Source organism: Delphinus delphis, chromosome 8, assembly GCF_949987515.2.
Source record: "Delphinus delphis chromosome 8, mDelDel1.2, whole genome shotgun sequence".
NCBI lineage: Eukaryota > Metazoa > Chordata > Mammalia > Artiodactyla > Delphinidae > Delphinus > Delphinus delphis.
In genome coordinates this window covers 101,033,981-101,054,254 of record NC_082690.1, presented here as the reverse complement: position 1 = coordinate 101,054,254, position 20,274 = coordinate 101,033,981, and the positions used below count along the sequence as shown (strand labels likewise).

Below are 20,274 nucleotides of genomic sequence, written 5' to 3'. Positions count from 1 at the left end.
CCCTGCTCACCGCAACTAGAGAAAGCCTGAGCGCAGCAGCGAAGACCCAATGCAGCCAAAAGATAGATAAATAAATAAATAAATAAATAAATTTAAAAAGTGGGCGTTCCTTTCTCACTTATCCCCAAACATCCCAGGTCATGGCTCTTGACCTTAACCTCCTGGAAAAGGGGAAACCTGAGTACCTAGACTGCTGGGTTTTCAAGAAATGCCTTAAGGACAAGCTCTCTGAATCACGGCTGCATCGTCCAGAAACGCACCCAAATCTGATTCAGTATTATTTTTTCCAATTTCTGAACTCTGATTTCCTGCACACGTCACTTTACTTAACTTCAGGGAAAATCCCAGACACTGAAAACACCAGCTCTTCAGTGAAAACATCACTGAACCCGTTCTCTCCCAGTCCTCCTCTGTGCTTCCAGCCTGGGGATTCTTCACTGTCATCAGCTGTGAAGGAACTATTCTGGGCTCTGCTTTTTCATATAACATCATTTCATATACACTTTCCAGCAACAAATGTATCCATTTTAACGACCCCACACCGTATGCCCTCATGCGTCTTGTCCTTCATTTTCAGCTTGTGTTTCTGCCAGTGATGATGGCCTTAGGCAAGCCCTGGCCTTCTATGGGCCTCTTACCTCTGTATCTGTAAAATACAGTGATTTGGAAACTCTAAAGTTCTTTCTGAGCCTTAACATTCCAAGGCCTATGATTTTCCAGCTGTGGAATCATAACCCCATAGCAACAATCCCTAGAAAGGAAAAAGAGACCCAGCATCTGTTGAGAACTCACTGTGAGGCAGGAAAGCACTGAGGAAGAAGCAGGCACAGAAAAAAAGAAAAGGGAATTCCCTGGTGGTCCAGTGGTTAGCACCCTGCGCTTTCACTGCCGACGGCACGGGTTCAGTCCCTGGGCGGGCAACTAAGATCCTGCAAGCCGAGCAGCGAGGCCAAGAAAAGAAAAGAAAAGAAAAAAAATATTAAAAAAAAGAAAAACAAATAAACAAAAAAGAAATGGGTGTGAAAAGTGACACCTTCCCTTTCCTGCAAAAACACTATCTGAGGCCTGGGTGGGTGAACTAGATCCCTTTGTTCCAGGTCCAGCCTGGACACCCGGACACACTACCAAATGTGGCTTACCCTATAGTAAAGCCCTCCAACGTTCCCCTCCCCCGGATGACAGAGCACTTTTGGAGCCCAAGCCCCACCCCTCCAGCCCAGCAGAGTGCTGAGTCACGGTGGGGCAGCAGTTCTCCATCCCATCCCCCACCTCTTCCCCCTCCCGGGTGAGCTGGAGTCCTCCAGAAACCACAGGCCTGGCTCTTCCCTAGCCTGAGGCTCCTCCCGCAGAGGCCCCAGGGAGGCCAGCCAAACTCCCCACCTTCTCAGAGGAGCCGGGGCTGGAGGGGAGGGAGGCAGAATCCTGGTCAACAAAGGTCCAAAGACCAGGCCAGGGCTTCGAAAGGATCTAGAGGCTTGGAGATGGCAGTTCGGACACCCCAGGGTTCCCAGAAGGTGCGGAACAGGCCCAAGCAAACACCCCCCACCCCCAGCACAAGACTGCCCTTTCATTTTTCCCAGCCGGCCTCCCCCAGTGACCTTCTACATCCCAAGCTGACCCTCAGTTTTGCTGTGATGGTCACTGCAGCTGCATGTGTTTTAACCAAGCACGGAGCCAAGAAACCTCCTTTCTGCACCAGAACAACTTCCTTCCGGTGGATCCAACTTCATGTTGGCTCTGTCCACCTGGATGTCCTGGAGGCCCTGAAACTCAGCAAATCCTGTGCAAAACCAAGCTGGCCTCCTTCAACAACCCTCCCCCCAAACTGCATTTCCTTCTGTGTCCCCATCCTCAGTGAACGGCAGCAGCAACTCAGCTGCCCAGGCCAGACAGCTGGGGGCTCTCTTGCCCACCGGCCCCCCCTTACCACCCCCCTCCACAGCTATCCAATCAGCTACCTCATCCTGTCTGTTCTGTCTTCTCCATATCTCTCAAATCTGCTTTCTGTCTCTTCTACTCACTGAGAACTAGGGCTGTTACCTCCCAACAGGTACCCAGCCCTCTTGTCTGACTTTAAACTATCCTCCACATTCAATCATGCATCCATCCGTTCATTCAACAAATACTGAGGACCAAGTTACAAGCATCTTGCAAAATGCTTGAAATGCAGGATGGAGAAGACAGAACTAATGCCTGCCCACCAGGAGCTTACAGTATACAGCAGCAGGGAAGACGATCCAAAAGTGATCTATATGTCTACAATATACGGTTATACATACGAATATATATTGTATAGTATGGTTATGAATCTTCACTACTTAGCAAGCTACAAACACTAACTTAATTGTCATTTGTATTTTAACTTTGTTTACGGCATCTTTTGTCTTACAGCTTTTCATTTTTGTTGTATGATTCCATCCATATGAAATTCTAGAACATGCCAAGTTAGTTAATATCAGAAGAGAGCTCTTCTTGAGGGGTATGGGGGAAATCTGGAAAGGGGTACAGAGAAACTTTCTGGGATAATGGAAATGTTCTGCATCTTGTTTCAGCTGTATTCAAGTGTCAAAACACATTTAATAAAACACCTAAGATTCTGCATTTTATTTAGTTAATTATAGCTTTATTTCAAAAACTTAAATCACTCATCTTTGCAAAGAAAGGAACAATTTTGTTGGCTTTTTACCTACTTGATACCAGTTAGCTTCATATTCCAATAACTATTCACAGTATGTTTCTAGATATGCCTCTCAAAGACTTAACTCCATGTATTTTGAATTCATCAAGATTTGGTGGGACCACACCCTTTGCTCTCCCCGCGGCCCCCCCCCCCCGGGCCCCCCAGGCGCTTGGTCCAACGGAAAGGACTTCCTAGAAACTACCTTAATCCATTCAGAAATTTTAACAAACTGTGTGACGGCCATGCTCTTGATTTGGTCATTACCCTGAGGATTCATCTTAATCAGCCTGTGTTACTCAAAGTATTTCTTGGTTTTATTTTTTACTGGTTGAAAAAGACAAAGAGTTCTAACTTCAATACTACACGTCCCAGAAATTCTGGATTCCCTATTTTCCTCTTCCCTCCCACTGCCAAAGGGGCCAGTTCTGTTCTAAATTTATCTCTTTCCTGTAATCAAATGCACCTGATAACCAAGGCACTCTAGTAACATTCTGTTTCGCAATCTTGCTTCATTTTGGAGCTCTTTCAGGAATTGTAGTGTCATCGATTTTCTCTGCTTTGGCATATTTTTTGTTTTCTGAAGACTTGGACTTTACTTTTTCTTTGGTGTAGTTCAATAGTTGGTCCTTCTTGCTCTGCCATCGTCCAGATTTTCAAGTAGTCATATCTGCCAACTGGCTTCTTTTTTTAAGGCAGCCTCAGAAGAACACTCCCTACCCCCTAATTCTAAAAGATAATTTTCTATACATTCTTCTAATGACTTCATAGGTGGTGGTTGTTTTTTTTTTAAGGCAGCTGCAGAAGAACACTCCCTACCCCCAAATTCTAAAAGATAATTTTCTATATATTCTTCTAATGACTTTATAGGGGTTTTTTTGTTTTGTTTTTTGTTTTTTAAGGCTTGGATCTTTAATCCATCTGGAACGTATTTTTGAAATGCTGAGTCATTTTTCACTACATGACTATCTATTGTTTCAACATCATTTGCTGAACCCACTCTCTCTCTCTCCTAATTGAAATGCCACTTTAGCATGTACCAAGTTCCCGTTCATATGGGGGTAGGACTGTTTAGTTGCACTGATCTACTCACCTTTTCCTGCGCCAGTACCAACTGCTTTATAATATTATATTTATACTACTGTTTTTTTTTATATCGGGGAGGACAAATCTAACCTCATAACATTTTTCCCCCCAAATGCTTATCAGCTTTTCTACACACTCTTCCAAATGAACTTTAGAAGCATTTTGTCAAGGTTCCAAAAGACCACTGAGTTTTACAGAAATTGCACTGAATTTATAAGTTAATTTGGGGAGAATTGACATCTTTGCCAAACTGAGGTTGGCTATGTAGAAACACGGTGTCTCTTCATTTATGCAAGTTCTTTTCTGTCCAGCAGTAAACATTTATAGTTTTCTTCACACACTTGGTAACTTTATTCCTAGGCACTTTAAGCTTTTGTTGCCATTGTAAATGAAGAAAATTTTTCTCTCATTTCATTGTCTAACTGGTTACTGACACATAGGAAAACTTTGCATCTGGTAACTTTGTCATACTCTTACCCTAATAGTTTTTCTGTTGATTCGGTGTAAGATTTCTAGAAACAAAACTAATGTGGTTATTTCTCTGGCTAGAAATCCTTTAGGGTCTCCATGTCCTCCAGGATAAGATTTAACCCCTTTTTACGACACACAACCCTTCCTGACCTTGCCCCTATACTACCCTCCCAGGCTTCACCAACATGGACTCTACTTTCAGGCCAACACATTTTCTTAAGGTGCCTTGGATAGGCCATGCATTTCCACACCTTATACCTTTACATATGCTGCTCTCTCTGCTTGGAATTCCCTCCTCATCTCCCTCCTCCCTTTCACCTTTCTTTTACTTTTCCTTCTTTTACTTTTCCTTGAACTAAGTGACACTTAGTTCAAGTGTCACTTTCTTTTCTTTTTCAACATTTATTTATTTCCCTTTTTTGTGTGTGTGGCTGCATCGTGTCTTAGTTGCGGCACACGGGATCTTTGTTGAGGCATACGGAATCTTTTCATTATGGCCCTCAGTCTGCTCGGGTTTCTCTCTAGTTGCGGCTGTCGGGCTTCTCTCTAGTTTTGGCAAGCGGGTTTTCTCTTCTCTAGCTGTGCTGTGCGGGCTCCAAAGAGAGTGTGCTCTGTAGTTTGTGCCATGCGAGCTCAACAGTTGTGGCACGTGGGCTTAGTTGCCCTGCAGCATGTGGGATCTTAGTTCCCTGAACAGGGACGGAACCTACATCCCCCGCATTGGAAGGTGGATTCCCTACCACTGGACCACCAGGGAAGTCCCCCTCAAGTGTCACTTTGTTAGGGAAGCTTTCCCTGACCTCCTATCCCAGACTGGGTAAGGCACTCCTTGTCTGTATTCTCCCACCACCCTTCTGCTTACTTTATCATATGTAGCTCTAGCCCCACTAAAAACTTTTTTCCTTAAAGTAACACATGTTCGTTTTGAAATGAATAACAGATGCAAGAGATCGTGCCATAATTCCATCAGCAACTTAATATTTTAGTAAAGTTCCTTCTTTAAAGTTTTTAAAATTGAAATATAGTTGATTTACAATGTTGTGTTAATTTCTGCTGTACAGCAAAGTGATTCAGTTATAGAGACATACATTCCTTTTTTTCCATTCTTTCTTTTTTTAATTGAAATTTTTAAAAAAATGTTTTTTAAAGGTTTGGAAGTCCAGCTTCCAGTTGCATGTTTATGAACATCCTGAAAAGGTTCTTGGGTAGGTCTCCCACCCATGCGTTGAAGAACCTGGCTAAGAATAGTGACCCTGAGGAGAGCAGACTGGGGCGCAGGCGCTCGGCCTAGCTCCGTCCAGTTCTGCCACCCATGAATTCACACCCATTCAGTGCTGGGGACACTGCTGCAAGCCACACGCAGTGCCCCTGTGTTTCCCCCCCTCCCCAGGGTCCCTGGCATCTGTCGCGCACATTCGTTCAGTGCCATTGGCTTCTCTCCAAGGACAACCTGGGGGTGGCTCCCTGTAGCGCCTGCTCAGCCCGAGGCTCCTGGGACTGGGGCCAATAAAAGAGGCCTTTTCAAAATGGCCTCGCAGCATCCTTTCCAGACCCAAGCGGCTTCTTCTCTATTGTCTAATCCCTGGTCTCTGAGCTTTAAGCTACCGGCGATTTCCTCAGAATTCAATGGCTCATCCCCACGTTTCCCTCGGGAAGGCGATCACCGCAGTCTCTCGGGAAACACGACCCGCCCAGCCTTTGTTGTATCAAATGCTTCACGAGGAGCCATATTTGCTTTCAGCAAACGGCGGACCAGGTCGCCGGAGCCGGAAGAGGGGCCGACCCGCGACGGGCCGTGGGCCCCACCCGGCCTGCATTCGGTCTCTTTCTAAGCTTTGAGGAAGAGAAATTGAGCCCTTTCCCAGCCCGACCTCTGACTCACTCGGCCTCCTCGGGCCCACGTTCACCCTCCAGGTTCCCTATTTGCATCACGAAGTAATCACCTCGGGGTGTGGCAACTGCGGCTCTACCGCTCTGATTTTTAACATGCCCTTGGCCAAGAGTCTCAGGGTGCCTTCTGGGACCTCGCAATCGCCCTGACGCCCCCGGCGCCAGGGGCAGTTTCCTGTCGGTTTCAAGACCTAGGACGCCACCGGGGTCAGGGCTCCGAACTGAGCTTCCCGCCCCCGCTCAGGTTTTCTCTCCAACCCCACGAAACAAGCCCCACGTTCCACGGAACAAGCTGCACCCTCCAGGCCACCCAGACCCCGCACCGCCACCCCCACCCCTCCTTCCCCACCCACCCCCAGCGGGGCGGAGCCGCGCGTCCACAGGAAGGGGCGGGGCTCAGCTAGGCGGGCGGGCGGCGTGATTGGCCGCGGCGGGCCTGACGCCCATTCCCGCTATAAGAGCCGGGCAAGAGTCACCTGCGCCACAGTCCTCGCGGAGAGTCGCCGCGGTTTCTTGCTTCAACAGTGCTTGGACGGAACCCGGCGCTCGTCCCCCGCTCCGGCCGGCCGCTCAGAGCCAGCCCTCGCCACCACCTCACGGCGCCCTCTGATCGCCCCAAGGTCCCCGCCGCCGTTACAGCGCCGCGCAGCCACCGCCACCGTTTCACCTCAGCCGCCCGCCATGACGACCGCGTCCCCCTCGCAGGTGCGCCAGAACTACCACCAGGACTCGGAGGCCGCCATCAACCGCCAGATCAACCTGGAGCTCTACGCCTCCTACGTCTACCTGTCCATGGTGAGCGCGGGCGGGCCCACGGGGCACGGGCGCGGCCTCCCTGGCTGCAGGGCGGGGGTGTGGCTACCGGGAGGGCCCTCCCGCCTCCCGCCTCCCGCCTCCCGCCTCCCGCCTCCCGCCTCCCGCCTCCGTGCGCCCTTCTGCAAAATGAAGGGTGCTCGGGGTCCTCTAGGACTCCTGCGCAGAAATTCTGAGCAGTTGTCCCCTGGGAGTGTTGCCTCGCGGGCCAGGGCCGCCTCTGCGCACCGCAGTTTATTTAAAGAGAGCTGAGTTTCCTCCCGGGGTTGCCACACTTGCCACCAGTACGACCCTGCAGTTAGGAAGGTGGATTTTCGCATTTCCATCCCTTCTGCATTCGATCACGTGATGGGGGCGGTGCTGAGGAGGTCCGGCTCCCATCCCCCAGAGTCAGGCGGAGCCTGCTGGGTAATGGTGTCCAACTGTGGGGGCTGGTGCGAAGTGGTTTATTTCTCGTGGGCCGAACAGCCGCCTCCACCTCTCCGCTCTGTTTATCTCGAAGTCCCGCTTGAATTGAAGCATATCTCTAGAAATCTCCCTTTCAGTCTCACCGAGTTGTCTGCCACCCGTATTCTTTATCTTTTTTGTGTCTGAGGGTTGTGGCGTAATTAAATCTTTAGTTCTTGGATATAGTCCACCAACAGTTACGGGGCCTGAAAATTTTCCATGCAGTAATCGGTGGAATCAGTTTTCCAAAATCCTGGTTTTAATCGGTGTGGTAGGAGTTTTAGTTATAATTGTCTTATTACGTTTTGCAAATCATCCAAGAATAAACGTGTTCCGGATGGGTTTGGAATACGCCTGGATTTCTATGACTGTCACTCCATTTCAGGAACAACTGAATACAGCAGGGGTGTAAAAGGGACTAAAATTTTTGCTTTCTACTGATAACATGTTTACATGGTAAACAAGGTAACAACTGTTACCTTGCCTAGTGGGTTAATTTTACACATCCATCAGCCTGCTGCAAGCTGGCAGCTCATGTTTTTTGTTTTTGTTTTGCTTTTTTTGCGGTACGCGGGCCTCACTGTTGTGGCCTGTCCCGTTGCGGAGCACAGGCTCCGGACGCGCAGGCTCAGCGGCCATGGCTCACGGGCCCAGCCGCTCCGCGGCATGTGGGATCTTCCCGGACCGGAGCACGAACCCGTGTCCCCTGCATCGGCAGGCGGACTCTCAAGCACTGCGCCACCAGGGAAGCCCGCAGCTCATGTTTTAACGTGGATTACCCAGGGAGGAGGGGGAGAAGGCACTACTAACAGTGCAGGGTAAATACTCCAACATCTCTTCAACCAGATTTCACAGGGGCTGTAAGAACTTTACTGTGCACTTAAACAGATGCTTAAGATGTTCCATGGTGGAGGCAATTCCCATGATATTCTAACGGTTCCTTGTAGCAAACTTTCAGTTTCAAGGACCAAGTTTCATTTTTGTGTTTCAGAGTAAAAACTAATTACTGTCGTGTTCAATCCGGGAACACACCTTGCTCTAGTCTTCCTGTGCTCAGACCCTTTCTTGCTGGGCTTTGAGAAGGAAGCCTAGACTAGCCGACTGCCTTTCTTTGGGAATCCCTAACATGTTCATGTACTGTTTTCAGTCGTACTATTTTGACCGCGATGATGTGGCTTTGAAGAACTTTGCCAAATATTTTCTTCACCAATCTTCTGAGGAGAGGGAACATGCTGAGAAACTGATGAAGCTGCAGAACCAACGGGGTGGCCGAATCTTCCTTCAGGATATCAAGGTGAACTGAAGATCCTAGGGTCGGCATGCCTCATCTGTCTAGCAGTCCTCTGATGTCAGAAATCACTGAGCTCAGCAGTTGCCCTTATCAGATGAGGATACTTTGGGTTTTTGTCTTTTGCGCTTTTTCGGGCCTACCGTCTAAGCTAAAGTTGGCAGACGGTAATGGGCAAGGATATTAAATGGGAAGCGGTTGTCAGGGGGAACTTGGCTGTTCCTTTTGCCAAGCGCGGTTGTTACACATTAGATGCTTGCTGATTTGTGGTTTAAGTGGTAGAGGTTGCAGATGCACTGACTTAACCTCCTCTCATTCAGAAACCAGACCGTGATGACTGGGAGAATGGGCTGAATGCAATGGAATGTGCGCTACACTTGGAAAAAAGTGTGAATCAGTCACTACTGGAACTGCACAAACTGGCCACTGAGAAAAATGACCCCCATGTGAGTATTGGCAACCTGGGAGTAAATGGAGGAAATCATTTGTCTTAGGGGCTGGGGAAGCTTCCCAATAACTTTTTTCCTTGTTCTCTTTTCTAGTTGTGTGACTTCCTTGAGACGCATTATCTGAATGAGCAGGTGAAATCCATTAAAGAATTGGGTGACCACGTGACCAACTTGCGCACGATGGGGGCCCCCGAATCTGGCATGGCACAGTATCTCTTTGACAAGCACACCCTTGGAAACAGTGATAATGAGAGCTAAGCCTTAGGCTGGCTTCCCGTAGCCACAGGGGTGACCTCCCTGGTCACCAAGGCAGTGCATGCATGTTTGGGTTACCTTACCTTTTCTGTAAGTTGTACCAAAATATCTACAAGTCCTTTCCTTAGTACTATTCCTTCAAATAAAGTAATTTGGTACCCAGCTGTTGTCTTTGAATTCTCGGGGTGGGCTAGGAGTGTATCCAGGCCATCTTTATTAAACTTGTAAGTGCCACCATGGCTCAGTCACACTCACCAAAGTGAACCGCTTAGGAGGATCTGTGTTTACGTACGAAATTCCTTAGTTTGCGAAAGATACCAAGGCTTGGGTGTTTTGAATTCAGACAGGACTTAAGGATTCCTGATTCTGAATTAGGTGTTTTATACGTTTCCAGCAGTTCTGGCTTTCACAATTTATATGTATGGAAAGCATTTTGAGGCTTAAAGTAGACTTGAAGCTACTGATTCTTGTTCTTCATTAAGGTAACCATTTAATTCAGGCTGTCGTAGGGACATGTTCTTCAGTGTGGACAGCTATATGGCTATGACTGGATCAGTGTCCTGCTGGTGTACACGCAGGTAGGACCAGGCCGGTGAAGCATCCCCCTTGGGAAGCAGGCTAGGAACGTGCTTCATCCCTAGTGAGAATTTGAGGAAAGTTTACATGAGTATGGAAAGACCTTCATTTCAATAGGAAAATAGCTGCAGTAGGAGGGAAGAGGTTGAGACATCTTGAATATTAACCAGTGAGTAGTGTTAGAAGACTGGGGAGCCGTCTGGGTCCTTGCTAACCAACTACATTAACATTGTTTCCTAAACCAGCCACAGTGATTTGTAAGTTTCCAGCTAGCCCTGAGAAGTATGACAGGTGGTAGGCCTTTTCAGCCTTTTCAGTTTTCAATACAAAGCTAGGTATTCTGACCTCAGAATAACTGCTTGAGAATAATAAGAAATGAGAAGTTACACTTCCCTTTCACATCGTGATGGGGGGCTGGGGTGGGGGGCTGGGTCTAATTGGGTGAGTGAACATCTGGGGAATCTGGAATAAAGGCAAACATCTGGTGGTACCGTGACAACTTTAGGTTGACCTCAAAAATGCATGAAGAGCTCATTTAAGTTCAGAAGTCTTGGTGAGGTCCCCAAAGCAGTAAGATGCCCCAAGGGACCTGGATTGTCCCCCACCTCATCTGCCAGTTCCCAGGAGTGTGGCACCCTTCCCAGGAGGGCTTCAGAGCCACCACTGGTTATGGGGGAGGGCTCATGCGACCTCCCAGCTAAGCCTGGCCAGTAAGTCGAGTTCTTGGGCTACAGTCTAGAGCCCCGAGTTCTGCCTGTGTTTCTGTGTCTGCCACCCCCGCTTAAGGTGAGCTGGGCCCACTGGTATCATCAGCCCATGTAAGCCTGGCCTAGTGGCCCTTTGCCGTTACTCTTGGTGCAAACCTCGTCTTCCTATCCCTGGGCCCCAGAGAAGTCTTGGTGAGTCAGGCTCTCGGGTGAAATAAGCAGAAGTCGCCAACACCTCCCTAGAGCCCCTGCTGTGGCGGCCAGGTGTGTGCCCCAAGCCAGCGCTGGGCATGGCCTGGCAGCCACAGAGCCATAGGAAAACTGGGAGTAGGGTGGGCTTCAGAGCAGCGGAAGCTGGTGGGGACCACCCCTGGTGGGCTGGGGGGTTCAGTGACCCTGGTGTGGGTAGAGGACAGACCTGTTGTTTTCCAAGGCCCAGTAGGGATCGCCACGATCTTTGAGTATAGTGTGTATGTTGCTTGTCGACTGTCCCAAATGCGGTTCTCTGAGATGTTCAGGGGCCTCTGACATGTCTGTTAGGTTAAACTCAACAGTTTTCCTCCTCATGTGACTCACTTCCGGGTGCTCCGTTGAGGCCCCAGCACTCTCTGGGAGCAATTCAAAGCTCTTCTTGGACCTGGGAGTTGGAGGCTGAAGGCTTTGGTCTTTGACGGTGTCATCCATGCCTGAGACTTTGCGAAGACTTGAGGGTGCTGACTGTCCAGGTGGGAAGACCATAGGGGTGTGGCTGAGGGGTGTCTGGGGGGCACTGTGGTAGCCTGACCTCCCGTATAGCACGGCGGACTTGAAGGCATCCTCCCCTTTCCAGGCCTTGACGTCTTCCTGATCACTGGTGTCCTGGCCGTCTACCCCGAGGTTCTTGGGCTGGCCCTCGTGGGAAAGGACTTCTGTCTTCGGCCACAGTAGTTTGGTCTTTGAGTTTGTCCTGGGGGGCTGGCGGTCGTGGGATTGCAGCCCTCGGAAGCGGCCAGCGATGCCAGTGTGAGCACTTTCCTCCTCCTCCGGATCTGGCTGGAACTCCAAATCCTCCTTATCCAGACTGGAAAGAAACAGGAGACTCGGGGGTCAGTGGGCAGACAACGGCCTGAAGCCTGACTTGACTTCTCCCTGACCCTCTCTTCTCCCTCTGGCCCAAGGCCCAGGACACAGTCTTCCTTACCTCAGCTTTGACTCGCCTCTCTGCTGATCCATCTTGTACCTCTCAATGAATCCCTCCTGGCCGAGCTCGCCTCACTGTTCTGTGGCTCCTCCCTCTTGCCCATGTTAACATCCAAACTCCCTAGCCTGGTATTTCAGGGCTTCCTCTTCAGCACCCACATTTTCCCTTTGAAACCCCTCACTCCAGGCTGTCTGAACGGCTCTTCCCCAGGTATGGAGGGTCACGTGAGGCCCAGGAGTGACTGAGTGAGCCAGGGGTTTGTGGTTCCCGCTGGGGAGCAGTATCCCCCCAGAGAGAAGTCTGGCTTCCTGGGAGCCTAAAGCCTTTACTCTGCAAGAGAAAGCCTACCCACCCGTGAATGTGGCCACCTTTGCCCATGTCCAAATTCTCCCCATGCTTCAAGGCCCAGCTCCAGGTCCAGCTGGAGGCCAGCTCTCAGGCAGCCAAAGGTGATCTCTGTTCTATACTCTGTCCCTTGCCCAGGCATCCAGTACTTTGTACCTTGTATCCAGAGTCTGGGCCCTGGGTTTGAACTCCCTCACTAAATCGTGTGTTTCTTGGAGGCAAGGTCTATGTGTTATTATTCTCTGTTATCCTCCTTCCCCAGCAGCTGGGCTACCAACCATGGAAAACTCAGAGGCGACCTCCAGCAATGTTTCTGACCTAAGCAAGCCTCCCTCCTTGATCATTTGATCTCTTATCCAAACCTTCCTCACACCAACTAGAGACTGTAGCTAATTCTAATTACAGCTGAATAGGATATTCGGTTCTTAAAAAGAGAACAGCGCTTTTAATACTGTGGAAGAACACCTTGATGGGATAGATCCCGAGATGCAGCAAACACTCTCCGAAGTCCTCTCCACTCTGTCATCCTAGGGAGAGAGAGCTGTCTGGGGCGCCTCTTCAGCCGGCCATGGCCCAGCTACAGCTCAAAAGGGATTCTAACCAAATCAGGGAAAGAGGACCCATGTGGGGGAAAATGTGGCTGCTGTGGGCTGACCTGAGGCCCGTACTCTGTAGCAAGAAGTCTGCTCCGAAGGTCCCTGTGATGACCCAGCCTCTTGCTCGCTCCCTTGCCCAGGGAGCCCCACTCCCACTCCCCATGCCAACACCCTGGCTTATCAGGAAACATAGCTCTGAACCAGAGTCAGGAACCAGGCCCTGACATCCCAGATGCATCACTAATCACTGACTGCCCTTGAGTAAGTCCCTTCTCTCTCTAAGCCTCAGTTTTCAACTCTGGATAAGGGGTGGGGCTTAGATTGGAGACTACCTAAGAGCCCTTATAGCTTTAAGAGTCCTTACACAGCACAAGGTAAGGGTTAAGGGTGTGGAGTTGGACCCAGACATACCTGGCCCACCTGTGCTGCTTGCTAGCTATGTGACCTTGGGTTGGGCAACTGACTTAACCTCTCTGAACCTGGTCTTAATCATCTGAAAACTGGAGAAAACAAACCAAGTTTATTGGAGGGGGGGGGAATAGCTAATATATGTAAAGAGCTTAGTACAACGCCCAGCACTCAATAGGAACCCAATATGCATTAACTAATATATTCTAAGCTCTCAGGCCCTCGCACTTGGGGTTTTCTACCCACCGAAGTGGTTCCCTGGCACTTCCCACCTGATGTTGAAGGTGGAGCCGAAAAAGGAGGGCCGACGAGACTGGGCAGAAGCGGCTGTGTAGGGGGGATGTGGTTCTGGCTCATTCCAGTACATATCTCGCTCCATCGGTGGCAGGTCCTGGTGCATCTCATCTACGGCCAACAGGGACACCTGGTCATCGGGGACAGAAGGAGAAGTCCAACAGGTCAGCCCAAGCAGGACCATGAATTTGCCAGGTGACTTGGAGAGGTCACTGCTCTCTCTCTGGGCCTCAAGTTTCCCTTCCTGTGAAATGGAGAGACTGATGCAGCCTGTAGCCTCAATAGTTAGGCTGAGAATCCTGTGAGTAAATGGTTGGGCCATTCACTGTGAGGCCTCCCTACAGAACTGTGGGCCCCCCCCGCCCGGGTCCAGTTTGGGGAGGGACTATGGGGCAGGCTCTCTTCCTCCCGTCATACCTGCAAACTCCTGTCGACAATCCAGTTGGTCTCAAAGTCATCATCATCCTCTCCGAACGGGTTGATGAGCTGCTCCGCCACCTTGAGGGCAGGTGAGGCTCTGGAAGTCCTCAGGTGGGACCCCTCGCAGCCTTGCTCCCACCCTTAAACCTTGGCTCCTGCCATGTCCACCTCTCCACCCCCCTCAGCGATGCCCTTCTCGCCTGACCACTGTCTCCAAAGCCACTATGTAGGGCCCCTCCTCTCCTAACTGGCCATGACTCCCTGGGCCACAGCTGGCCTTGTCCCGGGGAGGCTTACCTTCAGCCAGCCAGCATAGAAGAAGAACTGCAGGAATGTGAAGAGGGGCACAACGAGGTCCATCTCGTGGCCGGGGTAGGCCTTGGCTGGGTTCAGAAACTGCCGTCCCACCAGGCAAGCCAGGAAGAAGCTGTACACCGCCACGGTCACCACCTGGGAGGCAGAGGCGGCGTCGGCAGAGATGGGCCGCGTGGGGACCGCGCGATCAGGAAGCTCCCCAGGCTCTGTGGTCTCCCCTTTAGAATGGGGATGATCACACTGCCTCCACCACCTGGACCAGGCAGGGACCTGGACTCTTTGAACTTGGCACTAGAGACGACCTGCAAAGTCCAGACCTGACTCCCCAGGGTGAGCCTCTTCTTCAGCCTCTGAGTGAGCCCTTCCCATCACAGGCTGCTTCCCGGGTCCTCCTCAGTTTCCCAAAGGGGCAGCTTCACCAGCCTAGTCCTCACCTGAGTGTACACCAGTGGGATACTGATCCAGTCGTAGGCATACAGCTGTCCACACTGAGTACGCAAGGTGTTCATTTCCTAGGGGGGCAGGAGGGAAGGTTGGGCCTTTGACCATCACCTGCTCTCCCAGGCTCACCCCCCAGCTCTTCCGCAGATACCAGGGTCTCGTGCTCATGGTCCAGCCCTGGCTGTGTGGTCATGGACAGCTCACTTAACCTCTCTGTGCCTCAGCCTCCTCAATATCAGAAAGGAACCAGGATCTCAGAGGTTCACTTTAGAGAGGGGAGGGGAGGGGAAATTGGAAAGGGGCCACCTTGGGCCACGGAATCCTGTTGGAAGAGATCCTACAGTCCCAAGGTAGGCTCTGGGAAGACCCTCAGAGGCTCAAAGTTCCTCTTTGCAGAAAACCTGTTCCACGTGGGGCGTGACCCTCCCCGCGCTGCAGCAGCCCCATGTGTGTAGCGGGCTCACGTTGAGCAGACTCTGGAGCAGGACAGGGTCCCGGATTCGACCTCCAATCCAGGCCTTCGTTGACAGGTTGGCAAACCACACCCAGGGCATCCAGAATGAGTTGTGTGGCAAGCTCAGTTTTTGTAAGTGCTTGTGTTCCGAGGGGGTCATAAAGCCTGCGGGGTAGAGTGGAGAAGACAGTGGGTAGGGGAACCTGCAGAAGGGGTGGCTGGCCAGGCCCTGCTGGGTGGGACCCAGAGTTCAAACCAAGTCCCTGCTGAGCCCATAGGGACCTCAGAGCTCCTTTGCGATCCTCTTTCTTTCAACAAATTATCACTGCGTCGTATCTACTATGTGCTGCTCTGGGCTGAGTACGTGAGAGGGATCTGTCTTATTAACCAGGATCAGGTCAGGCAAGGCCAGAGAGTGAGACTGCTGACGTACAGACTGGAAACCGGAAAACAGGAAGGGGAAGGGCAGTTCCCAGCTCCCAAAGCCCCACTCTGGCCCTCAACCCTCACTCTTCCCTCATCCCTCAAGAGGCCTTAGCCCTATCTCAAAGCCCTATCCTCCTAGAGTCGGTTCCTGGCCTCTCCCCACCTTTAGACCCCTGACTTCGCCCCGCCCAATTCAGGTCCCCGCCCCCCACCCCCACCCCGCCATCCCAGGTCTCGACCCCACGCCGCTCCTGGTCCCACCCAATCCTCAGCCCTGGGGCCTCTGACTCCACCCATCTGCAGCTCCGGCCCCGCCCTTGTCAGCCTCTGGCTCCGCCCACTGCTTCTCCAGGCCCCGCCCACCTGCTTTCACCAGGTGTTGGGGACTGGGAAAGCGTTTGTAGACCGCAGCACTGACGCTACGCAGGATGAGCACGTTGCCCAGGTTGGCGTAGCGCATGAGCGTGCGCCGCAGCAGCCGGCCCTGCTCGTCCTTGCCCTCGACGAAGCACGACACCAGGTTCATGAGGCGGTCGGGCCATGGCAGGTTCTCATATTGGTTCCACCAGCGGGTCACGACCAGTGTCACGTAAAAGCCTGGGCGGGAGGGGGGCGGGGGCGCGAGGGGCGAAGGCCCACGCTGCGGCTAGAGCCCAGCGAGGGCGACGCCTCGGTTTCTCCATCTTTCTAATGGGGCTGGGCCCAGCACCAACCCTCCTGGAGGGCGCTCGGGAAGGGGAGACCATCAGAGCTTCGCGTGAAGGCACGAGAGACTTGAGTTCTCTCTCTGGCCCCGCTTGCTTTCCCAGAAATCCGCCAGATACCTCCCCTCCTGCGCAAGGCTCCAGAGACTACTGTAATGTCGGCGCTGCCCTCAGAAAGTGGGGTCTTAGCAGAAACTAACACAGCAATGTAAAGCAGTTATACTTCAATAAAGATGTTTAAAATAATAATAAAATTTAAAAAAAGAAAGTGGGGTCTTGAGTGCTAACAGCAGGACAGCCTTCCTAATGTCTAACTTCAGTCCCTCTGGCTGCAGGCTCCCCGTTTCCCTGAACCACCGAGAGGCGCTGACATGCCACTGGCCTTCCCCAGCTAGCTCTTCATGATCTGCCTGTCTGGAGCCTGGAGCAGCCACTGGGACCCCAACACGCGGAAGGGGGAGCTCACCCAGCACGAAGGAAATGGGGATGAGCTGGATGTAGCTGTCGCAATATAGAGTCAGCTTCTCAAAAATCACCTGCTGATCGTCCGTGAGGGCCATCCTGGGGGAGGCGGGGGGTGGGGGGAAAGATGTGTAGATACTGGAAGGGGATGGCTGAGACCGGTCCCAGGTCCAGCCAGGCCCGGGGTAGGAGAGTGGCAGCCTCACCTCCCTATCCCTTTCACTGGCCTGCCTGGGGCCCCTCCTCTGGCCTGAGCCAGGTCCCCCTCTTTCTCCCGCCGCCCTGAAACCCCAATGGGCCCTCTGCTCCATGCCTGGAGGAGAAACCCTCAGGAGGTTTTCTATAAGGTGGAGGAAGGAAGGTCCTGCTGAAGGGGTCAGCTTTAGGTACCACTGACCTTTTTAAAGGATCCAAAAGACAGTTGTTTGAAAGCAGGTTGAAATGAGTGTTTGGTCTTTAAAAAAAAATATCTGGTAGGGAGGGATGAATCGGCAGAGCACAGAGCAATGGAATTGTTCTGTACGACACTGTAACGGTGGATACAAGTCATTATGCATTTGTCCAACCACACAGAATGTACAACACCAAGGGTGAACCCTAAGGTGAACTATGGACTTCGGGTGACAATGATGTGTCCGTGTGTGTGGGTTCATCTGTCATCACAAATGTCCCACACTGGGGTGGGATGGTGATAATGGGGGAGGGCTGAGTGGGTGGGGCAGGAGGGGTGGGGTATATGGGAACTCTCTGTACCTTCTGCCCAGTTAAGCTACGAACCTAAAACTGCTCTAAAAAATAAAGTCTTCATTTTCTTTAAGTATATTGACACCCTAGTAACAACCAAAGGAAATGAACATGCTTTGTTATTAGGATTATCATTATGAACTCAAGAGGTTTATGTGTTTGATATTTGTCAATGCATTGCCATCATTAATGCTTTTTCCATTAAAAATGCTATCATATATTCTGTGGTTTTAGCTGCCTTTTATCGTTTAAATACACATTTTTATTGGGAAAAAAAAAGTATGTTATGGGCCTGTGAGACTATGTGGGATTCAGGGAAACAGGCTGACTGAGTGGGACTAGGTAAGGCCTGGGTTCCAATGCCCCTCCCTCGATTTGAGGAAAGCGTGTTTGAGATGCTCCGACCTACACTGAGCTGCCCCCCAAGGCTGCCTCCTTTTCTCTCCTCCCCAGCCCCCAGGCCTCAGGCCCCACGGTTTGACCACAAGCCCAGCTCAGCCTTATCTGTCTCTGCGCATTGGCCGCCTAGATGGCTGGGAGGCACCCAGGAGCTCCAAGCCCTGGCTTGTCCCCCCATACCTGTAAATGAAGCGGATGATGTAGTAGCAGATGAGGAAAATGAGGAACTCGCCGTAGAGCAGCTTGTAGATGCTGCCTCGCCAGCACAGAAGCAGGCGGGAGAAGGAACCTAGACGGGCATTAGCCACTTGGCTCGAGTAGGTGACGGTCATGGCCAGGCACTGAGCTGCAGCAGGTGGGCTTGGGTGCTGGTGAACAGACAGAGAGGGATACTGATGGGGGGGGCCAGGAAGGAGTAGGGACCTCTTCAGAATCTGTCCAGGACACACGAGTGACCTTATCCAGGACCCTTCCCTTCTCTGGGCCTCAGCTCTCCCATCTGGACACTGGGAGGGGGGCGGTGAGGTGACCTCCAAGAATCCAGGAAAGTGAGCTCAGGGACCGTCCATAGCCTTGGCACAGAAGACACAGAGAGGTCTGTGCCCTTAAATTGTACCACAAAGGCAACAACAGAAATGTCCACATGCTGGGCTCCTTCCTGAGTTATGAGCCCATCATGTTCAGTAGCTCCCCCAGCTCCATCAACCACCCTGGAGTGAGAACTGGTAAGGGGCGTGGTCAGCCTTGGCCACCACCCTGTTCCCCGTGCCCAGAACAGAGCCTGGCTGGTGGAGATGTTTACTGAATGGTGGCCCCAGGGCCTTTTCACATGCTGATCCTCCTTCCTGGGGGATGCTCGTCCTAATCTAACTGTATGGCTCACTCCCACTTCAGATCACCTCCTCAGAAAGGATACCCCCAGCCACCCTACCTGGAAATAACATCCTAGTACCGCTGGCCCTCTCTTCCCCTCGCCTTGCTCCATTTTTCTACACAGCACTTATCATGTTATAACTGCCATTATATTTTGCATGTTACCTGCGTGTTTACTGCCTATTCCCTCCTGGGAATGGAGCTCCTATTGTGTACTCATAGGTGGTGCTCAATAAAAATTTACTGAAGCGATGTTTGGCACCCCATCCTCCCCCTACCTGCTCTGATGCAGCCGCACTGGCTGTCTCTGTGCCTGGTGTTCCCTAAGTTCATTTCTACCTCAGGGCCTTTGCACAGACACACAGGTGCCCGCACACCTGCACGTGTGCTGCCTGTGTGTATCCATCATGTGCACATGTACAGGTTATCTACCCCAAAGGCTCTCAATGTCCCAGCCCAGCCTTCTGGGGTAACCCTTACTCACAGTTGGGGCTCCAGGCTGGTCAGGCGATCCCACAAAAGGTCTGGCCACAGGACTGGTGGGACTCTCTGGGGTCCTCTGGCCAGTGCCCCTGCCCACTTAGGGGTTGGCACTGCCCACGTGTGTGCTAAGTGGTCACTTGACTCCCTAAGCCAGGGCCTCCACAAAGGAACCCTTGTCTTGGCCCCCTTCTCGTAATCTGCCCATTAAGCAGCAGGCAGCACAGTCTGGCCTCTAATTCCTTCCGGGGGTGAGGGGCATTGAGCTGAGACCAGGGCTGAGATGGGGGGCAACCCCCCTCCACCGTGGGCCCTGACTACCCTGCCATTTCCTCTGGGCCCTAGACTCCGGAGACTGAGGGATCTGTTTCTGACCCCTGAGGTCTTGCAGGGAGAGCTGTGGGGAGGAGGGGCCAGGGCCTTGGACCTCACCTCCTGTGCCAGGAGCCATCCAGAGAGGGGAGCCTCCGCCCAGGCCCTGTGGGCTTTGGCAGCACTCTGGGCACCCAAAAGAACATTGGACCACAGGCAGAAGTCCTGGCTTCTAGTCCTGGCTCTGCCACCTGGTGAAGTGACCCTGCGTGGGCCTCTTCTCCTCTCTGTGCCTCAGTGTCCCTCTGTGAAAAGCATGGCGTTGCTTTAGAATTCCATCACCTCATTAAGATGACAGAATTCAGCATATACTCGTGAGGAGCTCTGATTGGCTGCTGGTGACATCATAGGTTATTCGGGCTGTGATTGGCTGGCAGGATCCAGTGAGGTTGGTTTATAGTTATGGAAGGAGAAGGGGGGCAAGGGGGCTGCTGCGTGGGGGCCGGGCCTGGTGTGGGATGACACAGCAGTGTTTCTGCATTTCCCAACTAGCCTGTGCAATAGGGAAGTATGTGCCCAGGTCCCCAAGGACAGCTGGTTGATATCTCAACAGTGGGTTTCATACATTTTAATACATCAGTCCATATGTGAGAACCCTCCCCTAAGTCGCTAGAAGTGATGGGGGTCTAGGACGTATTTCCTCTTGTATTAAGTGAAAGCTTGAAGCAGCAGTGGCTCTTGGTCTTCAGTGGCTGTAAGAAG

At 51.7% G+C, this 20,274-nt stretch overlaps 2 protein-coding genes across 3 annotated transcripts; one reads left to right on the top strand and one right to left on the bottom strand.

The window, feature by feature from the left end:
- Positions 1-6,589: 6,589 nt before the first annotated feature.
- Positions 6,590-9,538, top strand: FTH1 (ferritin heavy chain 1). Its single transcript, XM_060019023.1, has 4 exons — positions 6,590-6,919; positions 8,532-8,678; positions 8,993-9,118; positions 9,215-9,538. The coding sequence occupies exons 1-4, from the start codon at positions 6,806-6,808 to the stop codon at positions 9,377-9,379; spliced, it is 552 nt and encodes a 183-aa protein (XP_059875006.1). The 5' UTR covers positions 6,590-6,805; the 3' UTR covers positions 9,380-9,538.
- Positions 9,539-9,634: 96 nt separating this feature from the next.
- On the bottom strand, positions 9,635-18,179 carry BEST1 (bestrophin 1). Of its 2 annotated transcripts, XM_060019022.1 has the most exons (10): positions 18,028-18,179; positions 16,709-16,803; positions 15,902-16,135; positions 15,123-15,277; positions 14,652-14,729; positions 14,200-14,352; positions 13,900-13,980; positions 13,461-13,612; positions 11,078-11,719; positions 9,635-10,013 (listed from the first exon to the last, which is right to left on the bottom strand). In XM_060019022.1, exons 1-10 carry the CDS (start codon positions 18,177-18,179, stop codon positions 9,995-9,997), a joined length of 1,761 nt encoding a protein of 586 aa, XP_059875005.1. In that variant the 3' UTR covers positions 9,635-9,994. The 2 variants fall into 2 exon arrangements, with proteins under 2 accessions (XP_059875005.1, XP_059875004.1); XM_060019021.1 differs by lacking the exon at positions 9,635-10,013 and having other exon boundaries at positions 11,047-11,719.
- Positions 18,180-20,274: the final 2,095 nt, after the last annotated feature.

Excerpts from the sequence above, each read along its gene's own strand:
- FTH1 (XM_060019023.1), top strand. The coding sequence starts at position 6,806 with ATGACGACCGCGTCCCCCTCGCAGGTGCGCCAGAACTACCACCAGGAC. Across the intron at positions 6,920-8,531 it reads CCTACGTCTACCTGTCCATG|TCGTACTATTTTGACCGCGA; the intron begins GTGAGCGCGGGC and ends TACTGTTTTCAG. Across the intron at positions 9,119-9,214 it reads CTGAGAAAAATGACCCCCAT|TTGTGTGACTTCCTTGAGAC; the intron begins GTGAGTATTGGC and ends TCTCTTTTCTAG.
- BEST1 (XM_060019021.1), bottom strand. The coding sequence starts at position 18,179 with ATGACCGTCACCTACTCGAGCCAAGTGGCTAATGCCCGTCTAGGTTCC. Across the intron at positions 14,730-15,122 it reads TGCTCCAGAGTCTGCTCAAC|GAAATGAACACCTTGCGTAC; the intron begins GTGAGCCCGCTA and ends CTGCCCCCCTAG. Across the intron at positions 13,981-14,199 it reads TCTATGCTGGCTGGCTGAAG|GTGGCGGAGCAGCTCATCAA; the intron begins GTAAGCCTCCCC and ends CCTGCCCTCAAG.